The sequence below is a fragment of the Nilaparvata lugens genome, chromosome 4 (assembly GCF_014356525.2).
Source record: "Nilaparvata lugens isolate BPH chromosome 4, ASM1435652v1, whole genome shotgun sequence".
NCBI classification, from domain to species: domain Eukaryota; kingdom Metazoa; phylum Arthropoda; class Insecta; order Hemiptera; family Delphacidae; genus Nilaparvata; species Nilaparvata lugens.
In genome coordinates, this window is record NC_052507.1 from 50,647,435 (window position 1) to 50,665,630 (window position 18,196).

Below are 18,196 nucleotides of genomic sequence, written 5' to 3' on the forward strand. Positions count from 1 at the left end.
GATGTTCATGAGTATAATACGTGAAACAGAGCAGATTATCATATAATGGGTCACAATAGTAGGTTATTTGAACAAAAACCAGATTATATTGGTAGGAAATTTTATAACAAGCTACCTCAAATCTTGAAAAGTAATGATGATTTGAAGATTTTCAAAAAACAAATGAAAAAATATTTAGTTGATAGAGCTTTTTATAGTGTACAAGAATTCCTTTCAAACCTACACTAGGTTGAACTACTTAGTGTTAGAATTATTATGTAATAACATGACTTGTCTTATACTCCATGACTGGAGTCTTTAGGACGTAATCTAAAAAAAAAAATGAATAAATAAATAAAACCAAATATAACTTGGTATATCTTATCATTGTGGGTTGAATGAATTGAGCCCACAATGCTTGTAATTTATAAAGCATAAAATTAAGTCAATTATCTATCTATTATTGAATATTATCAACAAAACTGGAAAACCAGAATGAGTAAAAGTGACAAACCTGAGTGTTTGTATCAGACATCTTGCCGGTTTGACTGTCTTCACCCTTATCCATTTCTTCATCCAAATCAGCAACTGTGCCACTCTTTATTGGCTGAGATTCGCTATCCTTTTTCGACGAAGTTGAAGAGCCTGCAACAATAAGAGTATCACTTAATATGGTGGTAATTCATTTTGTTCTTCATTTTTACTCACTTAAGGTACGTTTTCGTTTATGCGAACTTATCCCACGTCAACCGCGACCGGGTCGGGCTCGAACAAAATGGCCGACTGCTTCTGTGTTAAATCATAGGAGCGTTTTCGTTTATGCACATTTTTTACTGCGAACCATACTTCGTACGCGTTCGATTGCAGCAGCACTCCTCCAGAAGCAGTCTCTCGGCCATCAGCAGGGAATTCTAACCTCAAATATCTCACAGAAGATCCAGCATGCTAAAGTCAAAGATAAGACCGGGATTAATTTAAAATTGACTAGAAGGTTTAGTGAAGTTGATGATGAATTGATTGAAAATATCAGAGAATACAGGATTTTATTTGATCACAAGCATCAAGAATATAGAAATATAATCAAGAAAAACAAAATTTGGGAAAAAGTCTCTGAAGCCACGGCAGATAAAACTGGTGAGAGAATAATTATATCGTAGTCTTGGCTCAGGTTGGTGACATTGCGACCCAGCCGTTCAAACAAAAACATTTCTGATGCTAACCGAATTTGTCATACTTATAAAACACGAGGTAAAATGCAGGATTATTCCAGTTCTCTATTCATAGACTGACTCTCCTCGAAGAGGGTCCGTATTATTCAGGACTCAAGTTTTTTAATTGTATTCCAGAGGATATCAGGCTGTGTAGCAACTACAAATTATTTGTATAAAAAATAACTAGGACACTTGTAGAGGCTTGTCCTTACACCATTGAGGAGTTTTTTAGAGCATTTATATGATTCCGTTCTTAAAATGACATGTTGTATGCCACTTGAGCACTGCTCAGAATTTGTGGCTTCACAAAAAAAATCTGTTAAAAACAGTTAGATTCCACAGTTAGAGTAATAGCTTCACACTTGTATTCTGTTCATATTTGTGAAATACGATACTTGATAAAATATAGTCAATTCCTTATCACGTACAAACGTCATGTATTGTATGAATTTAAATGTTAATCATTTAATGTAAACTATAATATGATGTATTGTTCTGTTGGGTACAGTTAGAAGTAAATCTTACAATACATGACTAATATTGCAAGTGGTGAAATAGTTTAATATGAATTATTACAATGTAGCCATTGATGTATATTGTTACGTATTTGCGATTTGATTTGACGCCGTGGAAGGGGAAACAGCTGACGCGGTACAGCGCGGCTGACTCTCTTCTTCATAGTAAATAGTAAATCAATTATCTCTGTAACCATTAATCGGGGAAAGATCTATCATATGTCATTCGATTCGTTACATTATTGACTACAATATTAGACGTATTCATTTTCTCAATAAAACAAACAGTTTCCTTGATAAAATAATATATTATATGGAAAAATGTAAGGGTTTTTCGATTTGATTTTTTGTTTTCTCCGATTAACTTTGAAGCAAATGATTTTAAAGAAAAATGAGCCACATAAGTAATGTCGGCAAATTATTAATTTTTCATTGCAAATCCATTGATGTGGAAAAGTTGCATTATTGCTAGAAATTTTGTTATTTGTTTCAAATTCCTTTTACTTTTATTTTCTAAAATCTTTACTTTAGTTTAATTAAATACCTACCCTTTTATTTTCTTTGTTCAATCGATCCGATGATATTCATTCCATTATCAAATATATGAATTATAAAGAGTAATCAAACAAGAAGAAACACAAAAAAGCTAGGAAAAGAAATTTTGAATCTTCATTTTTCACAAAATAAGGATAAGATGAAGAAGTCGGACACGTCATAATCTACAAACTTTATTGAAGAACATCAATATCTGAAACTAGAGTTATCAAATTATGATACGTGTGACTCGTATTTGAGAAGGTACACTTCAAATTAATAAATTCTGTGAGCATACAACGAAAGCCTTATTTTTATCATCAGCGTAGATAAATCAAGAAAATTATAATATCCGGTAGAGTATTGAAAGTGAAAATCTAGATTCAGAACATGTCAAAACAATAGACAAAATTGATTGTTTTGAGCGCCAGAGTGTAAATACGATGCAATGTAGAAAGCAGTACTATTACTGTTTACTATAGTGAAGGGAATCAGCCGCGTCGGCTGCTTCCCCTTCCACAGCGTCAAATTGAATCGCAAATACATAACAATACACATCAATGGATTTGCAATGAAAAATTAATAATTTGCCGACATTACTTATGTGGCTCATTTTTCTTTAAAATCATTTGCTTCAAAGTTAATCGGAGAAAACAAAAAATCAAATCGAAAAACCCTTACATTTTTCCATATAATATATTATTTTATCAAGGAAACTGTTTGTTTTATTGAGAAAATGAATACGTCTAATATTGTAGTCAATAATGTAACGAATCGAATGACATATGATAGATCTTTCCCCGATTAATGGTTACAGAGATAATTGATTTACTATTTACTATGAAGAAGAGAGTCAGCCGCGCTGTACCGCGTCAGCTGTTTCCCCTTCCACGGCGTCAAATCAAATCGCAAATACGTAACAATATACATCAATGGCTACATTGTAATATACAATTAAAGTGCTACATTGATTTTTCAAATCAAATCAAATCAAATCATTTATTTGCCATTTAAAAAAAAAAAAAAAAAAACATCACAAATAAAGAGCGAATCACAAATTATGAATAATAAATTTAAACAAATACAAGTTCAACTTAAAAAAGAAAATAATAATACAAAATCATAATATCTCTTACATATTAAATATAATTTACTTATTATATATGGCATCACAGCAAAAGAAAAACTTTGCCCGCTGGTGACCCGTGGATTATAGAGCTCATTTTTCTTTTAAATCACTTGCTTCGAAGAAGTTAATCGGAGAAAACAAAAAAAAAATCGCAACCCCCCTAAATTTTTACATTTATATTATTTTATCAAGAAAACTGTTCGTTTTATTGAAAAAATGAAGAGATCTGATATTGTAGTCCATAGAGCTCATTCTTCTTTTAAATCACTTGCTTCGAAGTTAATCGGAGAAAACAAAAAATAAAATCGCTACCCCCCTAAATTTCTACATACAATATACTTTTTTATCAAGAAAACTGTTCGTTTTATTGAAAAAAATGAAGAAATCTGATATTGTAGTCCATTATATAACGAATCGAATGACATATAATAGAACTCTTTCCGATCAATGGTTACAGATATATTTGATTTTCCGTGATTACCTGCATTTTTCATGTTTTAGGGGGCTGGGGGGAAAGTTCCAGGGGGATTTCTTGGGACTTTTGGGAGAATGACCCTCTGTGAGGGTTCTATCGATGGTGAGAAATTCAGCTTTTATTTAATTTTCGGATCGAAATTGATTTTTTGGACCTTCATTGACTGGGCTAATGATGAAAAGACACAGTGGTCAACGAAGTGGAGAAGAGAGGATACAGATGACGAAGGTTGAGGACGAACGATGACCGAGGAAGATGGAAAAGCATTGTTCAGAGCCAGCCCCGTACTAGCTGGAACGGGACACGGATGTGATGTATTGTTTGAATGTGAATGGGTGTAATGCGTACCTGGCTTGGGCACAGTCACCTCCTGCACGTTAGGCTCCGGAGTGGGCTCATCCATGTCCTTGGTCAGGTCGTCGGCCTCCTCCTCACTCTTCACCTTCTTCGGGTTCACCACGGCTGGACTGCGACCACTGCCACCATACATTACATTTCAAAGCCATATACAGTTCAACTTCTCAATAGATTAGGCCCATATGCATCATATCGGTTTGAACGATTATTGATCAGCTGTTTGATCAGTAGCGGTTTGAATCCGGAATGAAACGCATATTAAACTCATAGTATTCTATGATCCTATAGAATAGGATAGAATAAAAATATTGATGTATTATTCAAGTTAACACAATACAATATAATATATAAACACACATTTACAGCTTCATTAGACAATCGTCAGCCGGTAATACCTGCGACTATACCTTCATGTAATCGTAAATCTATACTATTATACTAGTAGTTCTGTGAACAGTAGACCTCACGCAGTAATCTCATCCACAAGTACCTGATTGAAACTAAAGACCTTATGGAAATACAGCAATAGACTGGCCTTTCGACACATCTGTGTAATCACTTGTCAGCTGATTTATGATGAATTCTATAGTCTGACCTTTACGGTAATATTGGCGTATGAAGGAGGATCCTTTTCCCTTTTATATTATCCTTGAAATGCAAAATTCCCAAAAACCTTATATATACGTCGACGCGCAATTAAAAAAAGAACATACCTGTCAAATTTCATGAAAGTCTATTACCGCGTTTCGCCGTAAATGCGCAACATTTAAACATTAAGAGAAATGCCAAACCGTCGACTTGAATCTTAGACCTCACTTCGCTCGGTCAAAAATTCTTATCTCACTGACTCACTCACTTGAAATATAGCATCCTTATAAGTCCTAGGTGCTCACTAAGAAATCTTTTGGTGATATTTTTACTCTAAGGGTGGTTTTTAAGGGTTTAAAGTTCGTCTTTTAGCATGTATATTCTTCTTCAAATATCTTAATTATAATTGAAATGTCCATAGCTTACCATATGTTAATATAGAACTATAATCTCGAGAGAACAACTCTTTGAAAAAGATGTTAACTGGCAACTAAATTAATAATTTTGTCAGGTTGGCATTAAGTTGAGTTGACTTTGTTAGGTTGGCACCAACCAACTAATTTTAAGTTGAAGAACTAATTAAAATGCATTTATCGCGAAAAAATTGATTGGGAACTGCTACTTCAATCAGAGCTATTCCTGGGAATATTATATTATTTATTATTTATTTTCCAATCACTTGATACTGTCATTATACGGTCGAAACATGTCGTGATTAAATAATTTTAAAAAGGGTACTAAGATTTATATTTTTATTTCTATTCCTGAGAGTATAGATAATTTTTCTGTTTATAAAACAAACTTTCATGGCGGGAGCTGCTTCTATCAATTGATCCTATTTTCATCTACGGAGAGCACCACCTTTCCGGATATAAAATTCTATGACAGTGACGAGATCATATTTATTTATTATTTCACTTATTCAGCAAGCAATTTTTGTTTGTATGATGGATCTCAAGAACGATTATAACGACTTTGGTAGAATTTAGGTTATAAATATTTTACAAAAATAATCATATATTTCAATTCACGTAGCGAAGCACGGGTGCCCTGCTAGTAGTGTATATGACCTTGTTTGTGTAAATAAATTATTCTGATAAATAAATCACTGTAGAGGTATTTATACTTGAGTTTATTATTTCCAGAATACTGCCGTCTTTCCCCTTATTTTGATCAAATATTTCTCTTGTAAAAAAACATCCACGGAACAAAGTGCCCTTTTTATAAACCTTTCTTGAAATTTCTAATTTAATTTGCTAATTAAACCTAATTCCTATATATATTAACGAAAAAATTCGTGGCATTTATTAATATATAAATATTTATTAAATATAATATATATATATATAATATTAATAAATAAATCTATTATTATATAACAAATTAAATAATTTTAAAAAGGGTACTAAGATTTATATTTTTATTTCTATTCCTGAGAGTATAGATAATTTTTCTGTTTATAAAACAAACTTTCATGGCGGGAGCTGCTTCTATCAATTGATCCTATTTTTGAAGTAGCAGTTCCCAATCAATTTTTTCGCGATAAATGCATTTTAATTAGTTCTTCAACTTGAAATTAGTTGGTTGATGCCAACCTAACAAAGTCAACTCAATACTTGAGTTCATTATTTCCAGAATACTGCCGTCTTACAGATATTGTGAAATCTCCATTTTTGCAACAATAGACCAATTTACAAAGGAATTTGGAGGGAATGTTTTAAACAAAATTTTTGACTCTGCAGCTTTGTTGAGATTAGTTAGGAGGAGAACATATCAAAAATCCCAATTCCTAACTCATGTACGGTACTAAGGGCATGAGGGTGGTTTAAAAGTTGCATTTTTCAGCGTTTTGCTTCCACGCTCATATTATCTTGAAATTAGTTCAACCGACATAACTAACTATTAAAAAATGAAGCTTGATAAATTCTCTACACTTTTTGTTCAGTAAAATTTTGTGATATTCCCAAAAGTTCCCGAGATATTCGCTCTTGAAGGTGAGTAATTGTTGAAATAGCATGTTTTTATCCAATGTGTTGCTCTTTCAGGACTTATAACTCTCCAACAATGAAGCATAAGATGTGATCTTTAGGTTTGTAGAGCATTGAATTCTCTTTCAAATGATGTATTATTCCACTATTCCAAGTTTTCATTTCATTATTATAGCAGCATCAATGTAGGGGGTGAAATTTTCGTTGCTGCAACAAGTGTCAACTCAGCGGTTCCACACTTTCAACAGAGGGAATAAAGATGCGCACTTTTGCTATGTTCACCTACAAACTACTCCAAATCAAGCTGCAGAGTCAAAAATTGTGTCACAGACACCCCCTTCAAATGTCATTGTCAAACGTTCAATTGTTGCATCAACGAAAATTTCACACCCTACATTGAAGCTGCTATAACAATGAAAGGAAAACTTGGAGTAGTGGAATAATATATCATTTCAAAGAGAATTCGATGCTCTACAAACCTAAGATAAGGATCAGTTCCTATGATGCATTGTTGGAGAGTTGAAAGCCCTGAAAGAGCAACACATTGGATAAAAACCTGTTATTTCAACAATTATACACCTTCAAGAGCAAATATCTCGGGAAATGAATATCACAAAATTTTACTGAACAAAAAGTGTAGAGAATTTATCAAGCTTCATTTTTTTAATAGTTAGTTATGTCGGTTGAACTCATTATTTTCAAGATATGAGCGTAGAAGCAAAACGCTGAAAAATGCAACTTTTAAACCACCCTCATGCCCTTAGTACCGTACATGAGTTAGGAATTGGGATTTTTGATATGTTCTCCTCCTAACTAATCTCAACAAAACTGCAGAGTCAAAAATTTTGTTTAAAACATTCCCTCCAAATTCCTTTGTAAATTGGTCTGTTGTTGCAAAAATGGAGATATCACACTCAAAACTAAATCTGCTGCAAAAGGTGTAGGGAAATTCGTAAAAGTGTGAAATTTTACATCAAATTGAAGAAAATTTAATGCTCTATCAGCTAATAATCAGCATGGACTCTTCCCGTCGATTTTTAAAACGTTATAAAATCAAAAATAGAAACAAAATTGGTGGCAAACGTGTTTTATTCTAAAATGTAACACCTTCAAGAGCTGATATCTCGAAAACTAGTAGAGGAGATATAAAAAACTTTTAAGAACGAATATTGTAGGAAATTATGTAAGCTTTAATTTGTTATAAATTAATTCAGTCAAGTCCTTAGGATACATAGTCTTATGCGAGAAACCAAAAAAATGGTACCTTTAAACCACCCCCACCCCCTTAGCATAGGGGGTAGGGGTGGGGACTTTTGATATGTTTACCTCCTTACTACCCTAAACAGAACTGCTGGGTCAAAATTTGTCTTCCCAACTTTTCCCTCTATAACCTTTCCTTGACTGGACAACATAATAATGTAACATTTTCCTATATAAATACAATAAAGCTGCCAGTAACTTTGTAACTGCAATAAAATTTATATACATTATTTAATAGGCTATATTTGACAAAATATTTTTTAAAATTGATTTTTCAAGTTTAAACTTCACTTTTTGAATAAATAAAATTATAATAATTGCATATTGTAGATAACTCAATTCTAGAGATTTGGTCTTTATACTGGTTATACTGACTTTTCCGATTCTCAGATCCTCTGCATTCATGTGTTCGAATATTGAAATAAAATAGAAGAAGAATTGAACAACTTGAATTGACTTCTTGTACTATGAATATCATCATTAACACAAATGGGAGTACTTGAATGTTTATCTAGATAAGGCTTTAATTTTTTCAAGAGCTAAAAATTAAAAATATAAATTTTGATTGTAATTTTAATGAATACTAACCTCTTTCTCTTTCCCATTTTCACGGGAGGAGATGGTGATCTCTTTCTCTTTTGCTTTTTCTTTGTTCTTTCTGGATCCGATGTACTCATCAGATCATCCACTGTCAATCTCAACTGCAAGTAATAATTATCATTTTCAAAATTCAATGCATTCAATTTATTGCCATTACAACACTTTTACATAGAATATAAAAAAATGAAAATTATTATATAAAATAGTTTGGTAATAATTGATTGGCCATCAAACTACTGTATTTATTCATTGAATGATTACATTTCTAGTTATTATTATAGTTACTTTGTAATATTGAAAATAACTGATAAGTACCGTGATTAAGAATTGATAGTGATATAACTATCCTGCAGAATGGAGGATATTATTATTATTATTATTATTATTATTGAGTTGGCAAAAATGATAAAAAGTTATTCTTAATTGAAAAACTCTTTATGAATACATAATTTTTCATACACTAAATAGGAAGAGCTTTTTTATAGAATATAAAAAGAAAATGATATTGTACCAAATTAAATTCAAATTACATTCTCATGGCTGGGTTTATTAAGCAATAGAATATTATTATGAGTACACTCTATAAAATTTTATATTTCAAATCATCTCACCCTGTGAACTTTTTTCCTCCCATTTTCGTCAACTTCATAGTCTTCTTCGTTCATCCATTCATTGTATTGATCCAGGTCCAAAGCCCAAGACGCGGAAACCTGAATTCAAGAATATAATTGATTTAAATGAAAATTGCACCAAGAAACCGACTAAAAACTAGTAAGAAAATAATAGGAACAGAGGCAAAATAAGGATTTTTAGAAGCACGTCAATAGATGATGTATTTACAATACCCTCTCCTCTATCATATACTACATAATTATATAGTCCAGTCACTATATACATTGATTGTTGCTTGCAATATATATTGTAGTTCTGATTTTTTAATAGATCATTTGGATACATGAGAGAAGTCCAGAACCAATTTTTTCATGCAAAATGAATTTCCTTGTGCTAGATACAGAGTGGCCCAAAAACCTCGTATTTTCGGATAATTTTCCTGCTTCCAGCTATTTTCGCCAAAGCCATCGGACAAAAAATTTGCTCTTGCCTTTTTTATATTATAAAATACTGAGTAATGAGTACTGAGTTATAATTCTCTCATGCATCCAAATAATATATAAAAAAAAAAAACAGAACTACAATATACAGAGTGGGTAAAAAGTCAGAGAACGGCTTAATATCTCATAGACAAAGGTAATTTGACGATGGGTGTGATTGGGGATCCAACTCAAATTGAAATACTACTTTAAAATTACTTTAAAAATCTGGTCAGCCATCTTGGATCCGCCATATTGAATACAACTTCATTTTTTATAAATAGGAAGGTGGTCATGCGATACATGAATTCGATAGGGAATTTCAAGAAAAAATGAATGGCGGAAACCGCATATCGATATCTCAAACCGTTTCGGAAATATTCACTTTATTAATCAATACTATTCAAAGCAGGAAAGAGAGAAAAAAGTCTGAGAACGTCTTAGTATCTCATAAAAAGAATTGATTCCAAGGTGGGTGTGATTGGGGATGTTACTCGAATTGAAAATACTTCACTACTTTCTATGACTTCAAAAATCTGGTCCGCCATCTTGGATCCGCCATTTTGAATGCAACTTAATTTTTTTAAATACATGATTTCGATACGGAATTTCAAGAAAAAATGAATGGCGAAAATCGCATATCGATATCTCAAACCGTTTAGAAGATATTCACATTATTAATCAATACCACTCATGTATTTCATTTCTGATTTGCATGGTACTGATTGATAATGTTAATATCTTCTGAACGGTTTGCGATATCGATGTGCGGTTTTCACCATTCTTTTTTCCTTGAAATTCTGTATTGAAATCATGTATTGCATGACCACCTTCCTATTTAAAAAATCTGGTGTGGAGCACTCACACAACTTTCCTTGCCGTTATGAAAATTGATCACCTGACGGCCTGACGCTAGTGTTCCCGAGCATTTCAAGTCTACTTTTCAAAGATCTGAGCCAGCTGGTGACAGGACAATAACGCTGGAGACACACGATGTCTGCTATCTCTTCATAGTGAATGATTTAATAGAATCAATAGTTGCCAACAGTTTGCAACATTGTGATTATAATCACAATTTCTCGAATTTCAAGCTTATTTTCAATTTTAGGTGAAAATGTTACTGAACATTAATTGTAGAGATTTTCATGTTCAATCATTTCCGCAAGAAAGTTTTTGTTTAAAGTGTATCTGAAGCCTGATAATTGGGATTCTAGAATCAAACTTTGCATAGATGGGGCGGAGCTCCTGAAATTTTTACAGGTATGGGACTTGTGGCAGTTGATAGAGCTTATCAATGACTATTTTAGGTATGAATTTCATTAAAATCGTTAGAGCCGTTTTTGAGAAAATCGCGAAAAAAACTGTTTTTGACAACATTTTCGCCATTTTAGCCGCCACCTTGAATTACATTTGATCGAAATTGTTCGTGTTGGATCCTTATAGTGTAAGGACCTTGAGTTCCAAATTTCAAGTCATTCCGTTAATTAGGAGATGAGATATCGTGTACACACACACACACACAGATCAATACCCAAGAACCACTTTTTTGGATTCAGGGGACCTTGAAACGTATAGAAATTTGGAAATTGGGGTACCTTAATTTTTTCCGGAAAGCAATACTTTTCTAACCTATGGTAATAGGGCAAGGAAAGTAAAAAATAAAGTTGCATTCAAAATGGCGGATCCAAGATGGCAGACCAGATTTTTAAAGTCATAGTAAAGTAGTATTTTCAATTCAAGTAACATCAGTAATCTCACCCACCATGGAATCACTTCTTTTTATGAGATACTAAGCCGTTCTCATACTTTTCTCTCTCTTTTCTGCTTTGAATAGTATTGATTAATAATGTGAATATTTCCGAAACGGTTTGAGATATCGATATGCGGTTTCCACCATTCATTTTTTTCTTCAAATTCCCTATCGAAATCATGTATCGCACGACCACCTTCCTATTTAAAAAAATGAAGTTGCATTCAATGTGGCGGATCCAAGATGGCGGACCAGATTTTTAGTCATTATAAAGTAGTTTTTTCAATTTGAGTAGGATCCCCAATCACACCCACCGTCAAATTATCTTTGTGTATGAGATATTAAGCCGTTCTCGGACTTTTCACCCACTCTGTATATTGCAAGCACACCCCCTTTTTTATGTCTATAGACTGGACTAATAAACTATCTATCTTCAATAAAAAATTTCAACTGATTCCTGCTGAAATTATTGATGAAGGATTTTGAGAAGAGACTTCAATCTTGCCTCCAAAAGTATTGAGTAATGAGCTTCGATGTTATAAAGGAAATTAACATGCATTTAAAGTTGTTTTCCAGTTGGCTAGATACTACGTTAATTAAAACCGTCAACCTCCAGTAACTGGAGTCCAGTGCGCACTCTGCAATATGTAAATAGTATAATAGAATTGATTCACCCTATAGAAACGCTCTCTGAAATGAAATTAGCCTCCACTCTCTCCAATAGTTTACGATTGTTCAGAGCGATCTTTTGATGTGTGATTTTTCTTGAGGATATTTCAAGTCTGTGTAGAATGAAACAAAACCTTTAAATTTTAGTCGAACTGCGACAAGCGATTGATCAGAAGTCACTCACATCAATCTCAACTATTGGAGAGAGTGGAGGCTAACTTCAGAGAGAGTTTCCAAATTGTTACCGTGAAAATGTACACTATCTTAACGATATTATTTTCATATTCATACTGCATATTATAAGAAGTTAGTTCTGTCAGAATAAACCATTTTTTGACATTGAAATAGTGGAGTAAACGTTCACTGAATAATTAATTATAAAGTCCACAACTTCTATTTATAATTTGTTTAAATGTTAGTTTCCCGTCACGAAACCTGTATAGAGCAAATTCTCTCAAAACGATTAGAGTGAATTGAGTTGTGATGATTACCTTCCACTGTGAAAATAATAGTGTTGTTTTATTGTAATGCCCTCAACAGAATGTGTACAAAATCAAATTCACCCAATCCTGTGAATTCAAAGTGTCTTGAGTGAATTCGATCATAAATTTAATTGTTACCAATTAGCTTGATAAGTAGAATAACAAATTAACCCAAACTAGAGAGTCAATTGAATAGAATGCTGTGAGATGTGATTGCTTACCTTCCACTGCGAGGTGTGCGTGGCGGGCGAGTCTGGCGGATCGACAGGCAGGTCGACGCTGACCCAGGAGTCGTAGGAGTCGGGGAAGTAGTACCAGTGCATCATCACCATGCGGTCTCGCTTGAATGAGGGTCGCGCGTACTCTTCGTCCAGAGGGTCTGACGCCGGGTAGATGACGTGTGTCGCCTCCTCCTCCGTATCTACACAACAGTACAAAATCAATTATATCTATTGGATTCAAAATTTGCTCGTTTTTCTGAGCTTTGAAGAGTGTGAATTGTTTTTTGAAAAGTGTGACATTTTGATTCGGACAGTATAGTATAAATTGGAAATGAGACAGTTTTGAGCATGAGTCTGTAGTGCCTTTTCCCTTGACAAGTATTTGTACATCTATCTATATTCTATACAGGGTGATTCATAATTATGGTAACATATTTTAATACGTGATAGTAGAGGTAATAATAAGAAAAAAAGTTCATATAAACATATATCCATAAACGCTTCATTAGCGAGCTATACAGGGTGAAAGATTTCACCCAGAATTCAGTTCCTCTGGTGAAATACACCGATGCTGAATTGTTTGGGGACTAGTTTTTGAAAAACTAATGCTGTATTCATATGGAAAAATATCTGAAAAATTGAATAAAACTAGTCTGGAAGCTGTAGTGTGAGTAGTTTTTGAGAAAAAAGTTGAAATATGCAAAAAATCTAAGTAGAAAAACACAGACTTCTACGTTTGTTGCCCAATAACTTTCTTTAATGACCAGTAAACAAATAATTTTTCGCAATAAAAATTGTAGAGAATTTAATTCTTAAAAGAATTATGTAAGCTGTGTAAACTAAATTCAAATAAAAGTTGAATAAAATGTATTCTTATGTAGTACATTACACCACAACAATTTTCTGTTTTATGAGGAGAGAACTAATAACTCATAAGTTGTAGCTGATTGCAAATAAAATATTCGGTTTTTTTAAAAAGTTTTTTTTATATGAAAGTAGCATATCTAAATGACATTAAACTTATACCAAAAGACTAGTTGATTATGCCATTAAGCCTGGGAGGAAGCTCGAACAGAAGTAGATGATCTCCTATGATTCCTGCCCAAATGTTTACTGAAAACTGATGTTGTGGAAGATTAGGATTGATAGCATGAGGATTCTCAGCTGCCCAAATATGTTGGTTGTGGACGTTAACGATAGCTGTTCTTGTAGAGTGTGCCTCGTCGGTAAATAAAACGGTTGTTAAAAAGTTTGGGTAAACAAGTTTTACTAAAAACCATCGGCAAATACCAGCACAGGGAATACAGTCTCGTGGCAATAGAGTATGAACTTTCTGGAGGTGGTATGGATGTAATTGTTGCTATTTTAGTATCCTCCAAATAATAGATTGATTGACATTAAACTGCACTGACAATTCTCTCGTGCTCTTCTCTGGATGTTCATAAATTTCATTAAGAACTTGTTCTTCTAACTCAACAGTCATAGTAGATCGGGGTCTGCCTGCATATTTTTTTTTTATATTTCTGAAAATAATTTTTAGCTGATAATTTATTTTAAATATTTTATTTAAAACATAATAAATCAGCTGTTTTGGAACAGCTGTTATTAGAATCCATGTTTTATTTGCAATCAGCTACAACCTATGAGTTATTAGTTCTCTCCTCGTAAAACAGCAAATTTTTGTGGTGTAATGTACTACATAAGAATACATTTTATTCAACTTTTATTTGAATTTAGTTTACACAGCTTACATAATTCTTTTCAGAATTAAATTCTCTACGATTTTTATTGCGAAAAATTATTTGTTTACTGGTCATTAAAGAAAGTTATTGGGCATCAAACGTAGAAGTCTATGTTTTTCTACTTAGATTTTTTGCATATTTCAACTTTTTCTCAAAAACTACTCACACTACAGCTTCAGACTAGTTTTATTCAATTTTTCAGATATTTTTCCATTATATCCAGCATAAGTTTTTCAAAAACTAGTCCCCAAACAATTCAGCATCGGTGTATTTCACCAGAGGAACTGAATTCTGGGCGAAATCTTTCACTCTGTATAACTCGCTAATGAAGCGTTTATGGATATATTATATGTTTATATGAACTTTTTTTCTTATTTTTACCTCTACTATCACGTATTAAAATATGTTACCATAATTATGAATCACCTATATATATATATATATATAATATATATATATATATATATATATATATATATATATATAAAAGCGAAATGGCACTCACTCACTCGCAGAACTAAAAATCTACCGGACCAAAAACGTTCAAATTTGGTAGGTATGTTCAGTTGGCCCTTTAGAGGCGCACTAAGAATGGATTTGGAAAATTTTCCAAAGATACGCCCAAAATCTGGGTTTTCCAGCGTTTTTTAGCGTTTTCTCAGCTTTATCGAGAACAAATGAACAGAAAATGTTCAAATTTAAGACAGAAGCTCATCCAGGGTGTAAAAATGTTGTGTTAGAAATAATTTGCAATAACGTCAAAGATACGCCCAAAATTAAAATGTACTCCTCAACTATATAAATCAGTGCACTTACCAGCGCAAAAATTCTTTTGAAAATAATAAGCACTTGAAAACATGGATGACAGATAGCATTTGCCTTGCAATTAGAAATCGTGATAAACTTTACAAAAAAACACAAGAAATATCCCCAAAATAATAATTATAAACATGATTTTTTAACTGCAAAGAGTAATATAAATAAATTGATAAAAGAACAAAAATATAAATACTTCTCAAAATTGAAGACTTTTCCTGTAAAGAAGCAGTGGGAGATCATCAATGATCATTGCGGTCAAGCTACTTCTAAAAAAAAGCCTATACATCTGCATTGCGGAAATAGTGTTTTGATTGATGAAAAAATCATCGCAAATAAATTCAATGAATATTTCTTAAACATACCACAAGAAATAATTTCTTCTATACATGATCCAGATGAATCGATGAATGATAATTATAATAGAAAATTCAAAACTATTAATTTCTGTAACTCTTTCTTTCTAAAACCCATAACTTTTTTTGAATTATTATCTGAAATAAAAATATTGAAAAAAGGAAAGTCTCCGGGACCTGATAATATATAATCTAATTTAATAAAATCAATATCTTATGCAATAGTACCTATTTTGTGTCACATCTTTAATGCGAGCTTTTCAGAGGGTAAATTCCCAATTAGACTCAAAACTGCAAAAGTGATCCCGATATTCAAAAGTGGATCTAATACAAAAATCTCAAATTACAGACCCATCTCATTACTCTGTTTTTTCAAAAATTTTTGAAAAACTTTAAAAAAATATATATATCCTTTTTCAGGTCTATTTTTAGACATAAGAAAAGCATTTGACACTGTAGAGCACAATATCCTTTTGGAAAAACTTCGTGCTGCTGGAATCCGTGGGGTGGCTAACATGTGGCTGAGATAATATTTGTCAGATCGCAAACAATATGTTTCAATTTCTAACAGTGATAGTGATTTGGCAATGGTTAAAATAATATGGTGTCCCACAAGGATCAGTTTTGGGGGTACAATACTATTTTTAGTGTACATTAATGATTTATTTTCTCATACTTTCAATGGATCCATTACATCCTTTGCTGATGACACAGCCCTAGCATACTCAGCCAAAGACGAAAGAGAATTGCATAGAATGATTCAGCATGATCTATTTGATCTGCGATGTTGGTTTGATTGCAACAAATTAGCAATTGATGCAGCTAAAACCTCCTACATAAACTTCTCTTTGTCAGCAACTTTCTATTTCCCAGATCCTATTAAATACCATCAATTTGGATGTGATTCGGTGGGTTGTGACTGTGAAGTTATAAAACAATCAGAATCCGTCAAATATTTAGAATTGATTTTGGACCAGAGTTTAACTTGGGACTTTCACATAAGAAAAATAAAAAGGTACCTTCTATATTTAGTAGAGACATTTTATCGATTAAGAGAGCTCTTCCCTGTATCTAATCTTCGCATGATGTATTTTGCTTTTTTCAATTGTAGGTTGGAGTATGGCATTTCTTGCTATGCTTCCACATTCATGTCACATTTTAAAAATCTTGTAGTTCTACAAAATTCTGTCATTAGGGTCATTTATGGTGCTAGTAGACGGGCTCATACTTTTCCTATGTTTAAATCATTGGGGATTCTCCCTTTTAGATATATGTATGTGTTGAAAGTTCTATCCCTGTTTTATAAAATGAGTGGGGATAGATATTTGATGGAAAATATTGGACAAGACAGTTTGGTTACACGGCAAACTACACGAATGCTGGTGAAACTTCCCAAACCCAACTGTACCACCTTTCAAAGATGTTTCATTTTTCTGGGACCAAAATTTCACAATATCCTTCCTGAGGAAATAAGGAAGCTGAAAATTTGCAAACAATTCATCCGTAAAACGAAGTGTTGGCTATGGCTTCATTCACCTTTGGAAATTTCTTCAGAGTGGTAAGCGAAGTAAATAAATTGTCATAAAACCTAAACATTTTTCTTCTTCTTCTCTCTTGTCTTAAATTTTTTTTCTGCCTTAAAATACCTATTGGTCGATTTATAGGTGGTGGCTTCCTCCCTACTGTTCACATGAAGTTTATATCACTATGAGATATATGTAATGAGGGGAATGCTCTGATGTGTCAATTGTCGAATATTGATGACTGTGTGAATGCGTGTGTGTGTGTCTTATCTTTTTCATATGTCCCATTATTCAAACTCCTATTCACGGACAAGGGCTTTGCGGAAGCTCTTTTGTGAATGGTATTTTTGTTTGCATCGGTTCTCACATAAAATGTTAAGGTTCATTTCCATCATCAGTTACATTATTCCAAAATGTTGATATGAGTTGTGTACTTATAAGTTTAAAGTTAATTTCTACTGTATTATTGATACATTATGATATCGTGCCAAATTAACCTTTCAGAAGTGCCTAGTATCTTTAAATTGTTAGTTATACGTATCTGATGAGATGTTTTTTATTTTGTTGAATTTCTGATGTAAACAATAAGCTTGAAACTTGAATTAGCGTTTTTCCAGCGTTTAATTGCTTTTTCTCAGATTTATTGAGAACAAAAGAACAGAAATTGTTCGAATTTAATACAGAAGCTCAGCTAGGGTGTAATAATGTTGTGTTAGAAGGCATTTGCAATAACGTCAAAGATACGCCCAAAATTAGCGTTTTTTGCGCTTTCTCAGCTTTATCGGGAACAAATGAACATAAAATGTTCAAATTTACTACAGACGCTCAGCTGGGGTGTAATAATGTTGTGTTAGAAGGAAATTGAAATAACGCCAAAGATACGCCTAGAATTAGCGGTTTTTTGCGTTTT

The 18,196-nt window shown here is 32.8% G+C and overlaps 1 protein-coding gene across 2 annotated transcripts in view; it reads right to left on the reverse strand.

Moving 5' to 3' along the window:
* Positions 1-18,196, reverse strand: part of LOC111045760 (SWI/SNF complex subunit SMARCC2) — a 46,936-nt gene that overhangs the window by 21,039 nt on the left and 7,701 nt on the right. For both annotated transcript variants that reach the window (XM_039425750.1, XM_039425749.1), the window contains exons 5-9: positions 12,850-13,049; positions 9,248-9,346; positions 8,625-8,737; positions 4,192-4,319; positions 494-624 (exon numbers count right to left, since the gene is read on the reverse strand). In XM_039425750.1, coding sequence (XP_039281684.1) covers positions 494-624; positions 4,192-4,319; positions 8,625-8,737; positions 9,248-9,346; positions 12,850-13,049 — 671 coding nt within the window. The remainder of the gene's footprint in view (positions 1-493; positions 625-4,191; positions 4,320-8,624; positions 8,738-9,247; positions 9,347-12,849; positions 13,050-18,196) is intronic.